The 10277-nt window shown below is 64.4% G+C and overlaps 1 protein-coding gene across 2 annotated transcripts; it reads right to left on the minus strand.

Moving 5' to 3' along the window:
* Positions 1–1112: 1112 nt before the first annotated feature.
* On the minus strand, positions 1113–10061 carry TBX1 (T-box transcription factor 1). 2 transcript variants are annotated; one of them, XM_075516088.1, is made up of 8 exons: positions 9836–10061; positions 9586–9790; positions 6061–6162; positions 4482–4653; positions 4114–4269; positions 2738–2805; positions 2445–2545; positions 1113–1655 (listed from the first exon to the last, which is right to left on the minus strand). In XM_075516088.1, exons 1-8 carry the CDS (start codon positions 10059–10061, stop codon positions 1201–1203), a joined length of 1485 nt encoding a protein of 494 aa, XP_075372203.1. In that variant the 3' UTR covers positions 1113–1200. The 2 variants fall into 2 exon arrangements, with proteins under 2 accessions (XP_075372203.1, XP_075372202.1); XM_075516087.1 differs by having other exon boundaries at positions 9586–10061.
* Positions 10062–10277: the final 216 nt, after the last annotated feature.

Raw genomic sequence — 10277 nt, forward strand, 5'->3', positions numbered from 1 at the left:
AGCAGGTAGGTGCAGAATAGGTGCTTTGGGACTACTGCAGTTTGGGTCAGCCAAATATAAGGGGTGAGGCACTCTGGGGAAAAAACCCTGAAGTTCCTCTAAAAGGCACCTCTCAACAGGAGAGCATCAAGAGCTCGGGAAAGGATGTAGGAAGGCAGTACTGTGAGGCTGCCTGGGAAGCAACCCGACTACAAACTACCGCTGAGAATCCCCAGCCTAAACTCTGCGGGTATTACCCCACGCCCAGGCTGGTTTTTAAACCATAGCATCCATTGTTGTGAAAGCAAGAAGCTGTACATGGCTGTGCTCTTGGCCATGGGCTCTTCTCAACAGCTCCAGAACACGCTGTTCTGGTTACGTTGCCCCAACGAACCCCAAAACTCGTGAGCAGGTCGGGACCGGGGGAGAAGTGGGCAATTAGTTCTGACAGTGAAGATTCAAAGTGTTCCCTTAAGCTAAACTCTGCTTCCTTTAACAGTCTCCTCGAAGAACCACCTGAGCCAACTGTGGACGAGGCCAAGCGTCCCCGAGGTAAGAGAGAGACTTACATCGACATGTGCAGAATTACACTCCAGCCCCGGGGCCCGCCGCTGCCGGGGCTGGTGTCCGGCGGTGCTCAGGGCCAGCCCCGCAGCCCTCCCTGCTCGGTGCTAACGTTACACGTCCCGCGGGGCTGGGAAACACCCGTGGCACCGCCAGACTCGGTGGCGACACGAAATCTCCCTCAGAAGACCCGGCGGGCGAGTGAGAAGGGGGCAAGTCACCTCACCGCTGCCGCTTCCCCGTCCTCCCACCGCTTCCCAGCGGCCCGACTGTCCTCAGCGCCCGGCGCACCCGTGGGGCATCCGCAAGAGCGGAGGCGCGGGGGTAGGGAGAAGGGAGATAACGACATATGGCTTCATTTATCAAAGTGCAGCTGCGGGTCACACCGCGATGGGGAGCACCCGGCGTGCCCCGGCCAGGCTCCGGCCCCTCGCCACACGCCGCCTCACGGCCCGCCGACGGGTGGGGAGCGGGGGGGGGGGTGCGGCATCCTGCGATTGGGCTCTCCGATCGTCGATCAGGTCAAGCTGGCCTATCAGCTCACTCGTAAGGCGGGAAGGGAGGAAAGGCGGGAAGGGGAGGACGGTAACGGTCGCGGCACGCGCGGCCGCCGCCAGTCTCTCGCGCCGTCGGCGGCCGCGGGGCCGGGCGGCGCCGTTATCTGGGCCCGTAGTCGTAGTTGGCGGGCGCGCCGGCCGACGAGTACATGTTGGCGGCCGCCGCCGCCGCCGCGGCCGCCGCGTTCATGTGGTGGTGGTGGTGGTGGTGGTGGTGGTGGTAGCTGTGCCCGCGGATGCTGGGGAGGGGGTACGGGGCGGGCCGGCTCTTCGCCCCCAGGTAGTGGTCGTAGGCGGCGGCCGCCGCCGGCGGGTACTTGTAGGGGTGGTGGTGGAGCGGCTCCGAGGCGGCGGGCTCCAGGCGCAGTTCGTGGTGCGGCGGGCTGGGCCGGCCGCCGCCCGCGCCGCCCAGGGGCACCAGGCCGCCGCCGCCGCCGCCGCCCGGCAGCGCGGGGCTGAGGACGCGGGACATGAGCTGCTGGTGCGCGGCCTCGGCGTGCAGCGGCGTCCCGCCGGCCGCCTCCCGCTCGTACTCCCGCCGGCTCTCGGCAGCATCTGCGGGGGCACACAGCGTCAGCACCGCCGCCCCCGACGGGCCAGGCTTAAACCACCCGGCTACGTGAAAAAGCGGTGCGCGAAGACGCAAGCGAGGCTCGCGAGCGAAGTGTGCGGCAGCGTGCAGCGGGAACCGGGGCTTGTGGGACAGGACCTTCTGACTGCGAAAAATGGAGCTGAATTGACTGACAAGCTGGAACACGCCTGAAATTTTTGCAATTGTGTAACGCTAAACAAATACAGACTTCCCTTTATTTTGCAGGCCCGGAGCGTGCTGGAAGAAAGGCCCTCGGTTGGCTTTGCAGTTGTTTGCTCTGCGTAATGGAAAAGGAGTCAATGGGCAGAGGTGCTGTTCGACCTGACTGCGGCTCCTGAATGGGAGCGGGTCAGCGCTGAACGGGCTGCCGAGGCGCGTTAAAAGGGCAAGGCGAGGAAGAGCCAGCGGCCCTCGCTGCATCCCTGCCTGAAAAGCTGAGCTTGCTGCTGAAAAGTCGAAAATGGGACACTAAAGGAAGAGGGCGGTGTTTTTAAAGCAGCAAAGTTGCTTAAGTACAACACCAGTGAGTGTTTTAGACCCAAGAAAAATTAATTAGGCTATGAAGGTGGCTGGTTTTGTTTAAAAAATAGGTGGTAGTGCAAAGCTTGTTAGCAGTGGAGCCATGCCCGCTGCAGGCGGCTGTGCACCGGCACGGTGAGCAAGGCTGGCCCCAAGCATGCATGCGCCGAGGCTGGCCGTGCAGGCCAGCAGGTCCGGTGTGACAGGCTGGCCCGGCCCTTGGGGGCTCTCACCTTTCTCTGTCCCGTTCTGGTGCGCCGGGGAAGAGACTGGATTCCGGGATCTGGCAAAAGCGCTCATGAGAGGAAGGGGCCCTGGCCTGTGATTCCTGGGCCTGGAAGAAGAGGGGGAGAAGTGATTCAGAGTCCAACAGAATGAGCACTTGGAGTGCTGCTGCTGTGGGCTGCAGCTGGCAAACGGGGCCCAACCCAGGGTACCCCAAACTCCATGCAAGGCCTGTGCAGGTCCATGCTAAACTGGGGGTGAGAGCGGGGTGTAGTCGTAGTCAATAAAGACACAGCCTTACCAGTCCTCAGGGTCGCAGTCTCTGAATCCCTTGGCGAAAGGGTTGCTGGCGATCTTCAACTGTGTGATCTGTAAGAAGCAGAGAAATGGCTCGAAGCAGGATACACAAGGCTCCCCGCTCACACAGCGAGCGAGTCCCTGAGTGGGCTTTGGGAGGCAGCGGTGCCTGGTGTAACAGAGAGGGCCCAGGTGGCTGTGGAGCCAGGGCGTGCTCTGCCAGAGAGCACAAACATGTGCTTTCCCTCTTGTTAGAAAATGCGGGCTGGTACGCTACCTAATACGAGTTCAAGGCGAAGGGAGAGACAGCCCCAGTCGGCTGCAAAAGCTGTGTAAATGCACTTGTAAGAAAATGCCACATTATATGGGTCACCACCAGAGCAGCTCAGACAAATCACTGGATAAATCATACTTATGTATTTATTTAATTCGCCGGGGAGAAGGCAGGACATTTTCTATATTTAAGCAAATCCACGGATAAAGTATGTGATTGTGAGTTTCCGGAATGGGTTGAAAAACAAACTTTAAGCCCCTCAGTGACAGTTCCAGCCTTAGAGGTCAAACTGATAGAAAGCAGGAGAGAAAGAGCAGCTGTCCGGAGCCATCAGGCAAATGCCAGCCGGGGAGGGGCTCCGGAGCCCCTTAAAGGCACAGCCGGGCTCCGGCCCCGCCGCCGCATCCCGGGGGGACCCCGGGCCGCTTTGCTCCGAGCCACTGCAGAGGGTGGCACCGCCGCCGGCTGCGGGGGGACAGCCCGGGCGAGGGCTGCGGCATCAGCGCGGAGCGAGGTGGCTGGGAGCCGCGCTGAATAGCCCCCGCTATGAAACCGTATTTGCACTCGCGGCTGGGATTCCTGCTCTTTACATTACGCTCGTGCGATTTAAAGAAGCAATTGGATTAACTGCTGCCCAGAAATCCGCATCAGATTAAGGGGGGTGGGTTGTTTTCTTTCGTTTTTTAACATATAAGTGTATTCTGGGGAGGAACAGACCGCCGCCAGCTTAGAGAAGTCAAATCGCAGATTTATCCAAACAAATTGTGAGTGACATTTCGCAGCGGGAAGCCTGTAGTTTCCCAACTAGCCCCAGTCTCGGGTTTACACAGGTAACGAGCTCCCCCCGGGCCGGGGGAAGCTGGCGACGGGGCTGGAGCTCGGGTCGCCTCCTCGGCGCGCAGCCCTGCGCAGCTCCCCGGCTACCGGGGTCCTTGCGCTGCCCGGCAATGGCTTCGCAGACGGGGGGAGGAGGCGGGCGTACCCCAGACACCCCCGCCGCCCACGGACACCCGCAGAGCCAGCGCCGGGCGCGCCCGCACCCGGGCTACCTCCGGGGCCACCCCAACCCCCCTTTTTCGTTGCCCCGGGCCCCGCTGCCGCCTCACCCGGTGGTTCTGGTACGCGGTGACGGCCGTGAAGCGCGTCTCCTCGAAGACGAAGGTTTTGAAGTTCTCCTCCGCGTATTTCTCGCTGTCTTTCCGGGGGTCCACGTAGACCACGTGAAAACGCGGTTGGTATCTGTGCATGGAGTTCAAAATGATCTGAATGATAAAACGAGCAAGGAGACAATAACTGATCCAGGCGGAGCATGGAGAGAGGAGAGCGCGGCCCCCGGTCCTGCCGGCTCCCCTGCCCAGGGGCAGCCGCGGAGCCCCTGGGGGGGCGCGGGCAAGGGCACCCCACGGGCATCACGGCGCGGGGAGCTGCCCCCGGCGCAGCCCCGTGTTCCACACCTTCCCCCGGGAACACTTACGTGCCCGTTGTCATCCAGCAAATTGTTGGTCAGTTTGAGCTTATCGAAGGAAACGATCTGCTTCATCCACTGCGCCCCTTTCGCCGGGGAGTCCGGGTGGTAATGCACCCTCCCGGGCGTGGCGGGGTCGGCCTTGCCGGCCACCAGCCAGGAGGAGCTGTGGAAGGCGTACCTGCCGGGAGGGGAAGGCACCCTCAGCCGCCGCCCGGGGGGCTCCCGCTGCCGCCACCGCCCCGGGGCTGCAGCACCCCGGGTCCCCGCAGGGCCCGGCCCGGGAGGGTCCCCCCGGCCCGGCGAGGGGGAAGCGCCGCCTCCCCCAACCCTCCCGCTTCCTGCGGCACGGGGGGAACGAGCTCTCCCCCACAGCCCGACTCGTCGCGGGGGGCAAATGATATTTTATCGGGTCGCCGATGGAACTGGCGGGAGAGAAATCTGCAGGTCGGAGGAAATTTATAGCTACCTGCGCAGCTTTGGGAGAGAAGCCACAAAAGCTCCCCCTTCCTCTAAAAAAAAGGGTGAAAGGGAGCTCTCTATACGGTTATGCTCTGGCTTAAAGTGAAGAGTAGAAATTTATGTGTAGATTAATAGCGGGTCCGGAGTTTAGCAGCCTTGTTTCATTCTTTCAAAGTACATATTCAACAGTAACATTTAAAACAGAGAAACCAATCTTCTATATACGTGTTTACTTTAAAAGCCAGTGTTTGCACAGGGGGAATTAGACACCATTGGACTCCAGCAGAAACATTACTTTTTAAAGATATCCTCAATTGGATGTTATATATCCCACTTCCCTTGACAAGCAAACATTTCTAGGACGCCCTGAGAATTTGGATATCTGTCTAAATATTTATATATCGGACCTTGCGATTCCTATGCGGGCTGCCTGCTCGGCGTCCTGATCTGAAGTTAAATACATAATGCGCCTTTCACTGTCTTTAAATTAAAGGGCTTGCAAACCAGACTGCATCGCTGCCTTGCAAGTCGCCTGTTTCCAAGGCCTTCCTACGCTGCCGCTGGAAACAAGGGCAGGGGTTTGTGGCTCGGACAGACGGTTTCCAGAGCGCAACACCCGCTCTCTTCACCCAAGCACCCAGCGGGCTCCTCAGCGGGCACGGCACGGCGCAGCGCCGGGACGCCCGCAGGGCCGGCCCCGCCGGGCCACCTGCCCCAGCCGAGAGGATACGGCACTCGAGGAGCACCGGGGGGATCTCTGTCCGGGGAGAACGGGCGTTTGCCGGGCGGAGACGCGGTGCAGCGGGACGGGGAGAGCTTCTCCGGGCAGGACAAGGCGGCTCCTGCCCTGCCGCCCTGCGCCGGTCGGGCCCCGGCCGCTGCGGGCGTTGGGCGAGAGCCGAGGGGCCCTGCGGGTCCGCGCCCCGCGCCGCTCCCGGCCCCAAACGCGCTGCACCGGCGTGAAACGGACCCCACGGCAGCCGCATCCCGCGTCTCCGCCTCGTGTCGCACCGAGAGGTGTCGGGCCCGGGGGCACATCCCCGAGCCCCGGGAGGGCCGGGGAGGGGCAGCGACCCGCCGGCCCCCGCAGCGCCGAGCACCGCGGGGCGGGCAGGGTGTTACTTGCCGGTATCGCTTGTCGTCCACGGGGACGAAGTCCATGAGGAGCATGTAGTCAGCCATAGGGTCCATCCCGAATATCTTCACCTGGAAGGTGGGGAACATGCGCCTGGCACAGAAAGGAGAGAGAGGAGAGCTGAGCTGAGCTGAGGGGCAGCGGGGAGCCCCGAGGGGCCGGCGCGGGTGCCCGCGTCCCCCCGGCCCGGGGGTGCTCAGGGCCGGGTGCGGGAGCCCCGCAGCCCTCCCGGCCCTTCCCCTCCAGCTGCCCCGATACCCGCCCGGTTGCGATGTCAGGTCCCCTCGCAGGAATCGCCGGCCGGAACGGGAAGGAAAAGGCAGAAAAGATGCGGCCGGGCAGCGTGGGGAGAGGGGCTGCCACGTCCCCCGGCCCTCGGCAGCATCCCGAAGGACGAGCCGGGGCAGCGCTGGGCGGCCCTGCCTCTCCCGCCGGCTCCGGGACCGTTTGTGTCGGGCACCCGAAGCGCCCAGCCGCGGCGGGAGGCCGAGGCCGGGGGCAACAAGCGCCACCGCCGCCTTTGCCACGGGGAGACACAAGCGAAGATAATTTCCTCCCCGCCGTTTCCCCATCCTTCCAGCTGACCTGATTTCAGGCACCTGATTTTCCGGACCCACACCCGAGCCGGGGGTAGAGCCCCGGGAGGCTCGGGCAGCCCGGGGGCACGTCTAGAGCTTCCTGCGGGGACGCGAGGGGACCGAGTTCCCTCTGCTGCAGCTTCTGCCCCCACCAAATCTGCGCCCGTTTTACAGCAGCGGTTACAGCAGCAGTGCGGTTCCTGGGGCCAGCGGGAGACCTCCCGCAGCCCCGAGGGGCAAACGCACCCCTCGGCGGGCAGGGACTAGGGGGCAACGGGAATCTCCCAGCGAGCCCCCTCCCGGCTCCGCTTCGTTGTCCAGAGCCCGGTCGGGCTCCCGGTCCCCGCACCTTTGCGGGGCGAAAGGAGAGCGGGAAGGAGCCCGCGGCTCCCGGGCAGGGCAGGTCGGCCCCCGGGGTTGTCCCCACTGCTCTGCTCCGCGCAGACCCCCGGGGACCCCAGGCTAAGCCGGGGGCGCGGGTCCCACGCTCCGGAGGGCACGATTCCTTCGAGGGGCTGCGGGGCGAATGCGATGGGGGGTGGGCTAAGGGAAGGGGCCGGGGCGGCCCCCCCCGACCCTCCCTCCCTGCACACACCGAGGACAGGGCCCGGCCCGGAGGGACACGCCGAAGATGCGCCCTCGCCTCGGGGCTCGTTACGGCTTCGGTTTTGTTTGATTTCCCCCCGCTCCTCCGGGAAATCAAGCGAGCGAGAGCGGGCGGCATTTCGGGAAGGGGGTTTTCAGCCGTTGAAAAACCAAACTCCCAACACCCGCTGAAAAAACAACCCGATGGAACTCGGACATCGAGAGCCCCCCCCGGCTCGTTCTGGGGGCGCACGGCCCGACCTGCTGTGCTTCTGCCCGGGGCTTTTTTGGTTGTGTGCCGCCGGTCCCCGCCGAGGGAAGGCTGCCTGCCTTCACCGCGGCCAGGGCGGTGGGGCAGCGGGGCACCGGCCTCGCACCTCCTTCCTGTGCGGGCCCGGCGCTGCCGGCAGCATCAGGATGGGGCGGCTGCGTCTCCCTCTCTGTAACGCTTTAGCAAACTCTGGAGGACGTTTCTAATCGCTCCCTCTGTTATTATTATTTTTAAAGGTGTAAAAGCCCCCATTAGCTCCAGTTCCGGTGTTTCTTGTTTTAAAACTTAGTTTTAAAACAAACAACTCGAGATGATAAGACCCACCTAGACAAACAGCAGGGCCAGCACAGAGGCGCTGGGAGAGAACAGGCTTCGCAGCGCCTTCCCTGAGCCTTTTCCTGCTGGTTTTACCCCGTTTTCTCCTGTTTTTACCCGCCTGTCTGGAGATTTGTCCGTGTCGTAAAATAAACGAAACGGAGGGGGGAAAAAAGCCCCTGATTCAAATCGAGTTTGTTAATTTCTGAGCCCTTTCGGAGTGGGGTATTCGCAATCCTTTCGCTGTCCTGGGAGAGCGAAGAAAGCCAGATCGAAGAGCTCCTGTTTGCAGAGAGCCTCCGCCGGGAGCCTGAACGACCTTTTCCGCTAAGGAAAGCAGCGCCGAGCCCGGCGACAGCGGGCTGCGCGGCCCGGCGCCGGGGCAGGCACCGGCTGCGGGAAATCACGCCCGGGGTCCCGCAGCGCAACACCGGCCCCTCCGCCGGCCGCTTTTCCACCGGGCACCGCGGTGATTTTTGTATTTTAGTAAACTGCTAATTTAAAAAAAATATGCAACCGCGTATATAAAAATATATTTCATTTTTTTCACCTTCGGGACCCTCAAAACCGCTGGAGGGAGAGCGGGAGCGCACGGCCGCGGTCACCGCTTGTGCTGGGCCCTTTCGAAGCGGGGCCCGACGAGCCGCGCTCTGCCCCTCTCTCCCGGCGCCGGGGGCTGCGGCAGTGCCCGGGGCTCCAGCTGCCGCCGTTGCAGCCTTCCCCGGGGCTACCGGAGAGCAAACACCGGGGGACTTCTTAATTTGTTTGTTTTTCTTTTCTCCCCCCCGCCGGATCGCTTTAAATCAAGGGAAGAGACCAGAGCCCGAGCGATGCGCTCGCCCCCCCCGAAAGCAGCGGGAAAAGCTCCGCAGCTCTGCCCGGACCGCCGCGGCCACGGCGCTTCCCGGCGATCGCAATTAAATGCAGTAATTAACAACCATAATTGGGGCTCCTCTTCCCCCCACGTTTTGCTCGTTTCTAACGCGGTCGCATCAGCCGCTTCCTTTGTTCCCTGGCCGGGAGGAGGGTCCCGGCCCCGGCGCGCCGAGCCCAGCCGAGCCGAGCCGAGCCGAGCCGCCCGCAGAACCGCGCCGCGGCGGCCGGAGCAGGGCCGAGGAGAGCCGGGCTCGGCCGGGCTCGTTTACTCGATAGTCGGGAAATGCAACAGTCCTGGAGGACGTTTCAAGGTGCAGAATTAGGTCTGCCTGCGTCCCCGCCGGAAGGAAAAGATCTGCCCGTGCTAAAACTTTATTTAGTTACAGGTATCGCACGGGTTCGTATGTTAGCTGCCGTCGCTGTCCGCCCCGGGAGCCCGGTCTCCTCCGCAAACACGGATCTAAGTCCCGTGCGGGGTAACCGAAAGCCGAAGGCGCCCGGCGCAGCGCGGCGCCCGTTCCAGCGGGAGCGAAACCCGGCGGCGGAGCGCACGGCGCGGCTCCCCCCGGCCGGGCCGGTCCGCCCTGCCCGCCGCCCCCCGCCCGCCTTCGCCCCCAGCCCGCAGGAGCCGCGCGTTCTTCCCCGCAGTCCCCGAGGCCTTCTGCGACGAGCTCGCAGGCTTCGCCCCGGGAGAAGCGCGAGGATCGAATGACGGCGACCGCCGGGCCGGGCCGGGCCGGGCCGCAGCTCGCCCCCGGCCGGCCTCGATCTTCCCCCGAACCGCGGACTCAGCCGCCTCCGGCGCGGCCCGCGGCCGGGCCCTCCCGCCCCGGCTGTAGCCTGGGCGCCCGCGGCCGCAGAGCCGGGGCCGCGCGGGGGCTCCGCACTGACCTGCCGGCCTTGGTGACGATCATCTCGGTGCCCAGCTGGTTGAACTCGTCCCACAGCGCCTTCATCTCCAGCTGGACGCTCACGTTGGCCACCTTCGGGTTCTTCTTCACCGGCGCCTTGGCCGCGGCGGCCGCCCCCGCGGAGCAGCCCGAGACGGCGGCCGGCCCCGCGGCGGCTCCCCCGGCGCCCTCGGGCGGCTCGGGGCCTGGGGGCGGCGGGTTGGCCCCGGCCGCCGCCGCCGCCGCCCCGCCGAAGGGGTAGCCGTGCTGGGGCTGGGGCGGCGGGTGCGGGTGCTGCTGAGCCGTGCAGGGCTCGTAGTGCGGCGGCTCATGCTGTCCGTACGGGTCCCCCGGGGAGGGGGAGAGGTGGTACCCCCCGGAGGCGTTCAGGCTGCTCAGGCTGTTGGCCGTGAAAGCTGCAACATCGCAAAAATGGGACAGCTGGGTGAGCCAGGGGCTGGAGATAGCTGAAATCATTCCAAAAACAGGCGGTCAGGGCTCCGCTCCGGCTCCCGCGTTCCCCCCCAGCTCCGCGCCGCTCCGCGCGGCCCCCGCCTCCGCGCCGGCTCCGCGGGGTGCCCTCCGCCTCCCCCTGCCCCGCGCCCAGCCCAGCGGGGCGCCTCCCCCTTTCCGCTTTGCTTGGCCCCAGCCCCGCTCCCCCCGGGGCAGGCGGGGAGCTCGCTGCTCCCGCTG

Source organism: Mycteria americana, chromosome 13 (assembly GCF_035582795.1).
Source record: "Mycteria americana isolate JAX WOST 10 ecotype Jacksonville Zoo and Gardens chromosome 13, USCA_MyAme_1.0, whole genome shotgun sequence".
NCBI lineage: Eukaryota > Metazoa > Chordata > Aves > Ciconiiformes > Ciconiidae > Mycteria > Mycteria americana.

What these genes read in the sequence shown, in the direction of transcription:
- TBX1 (XM_075516087.1), bottom strand. Translation starts at nt 10,061, where the DNA reads ATGATTTCAGCTATCTCCAGCCCCTGGCTCACCCAGCTGTCCCATTTT. An exon ending in ATCGTCACCAAGGCCGGCAG is followed by an intron (nt 6,163 to 9,585) that starts GTCAGTGCGGAG and finishes TTTCTGTGCCAG; the next exon opens with GCGCATGTTCCCCACCTTCC. An exon ending in TGCTGGATGACAACGGGCAC is followed by an intron (nt 4,270 to 4,481) that starts GTAAGTGTTCCC and finishes TTTATCATTCAG; the next exon opens with ATCATTTTGAACTCCATGCA.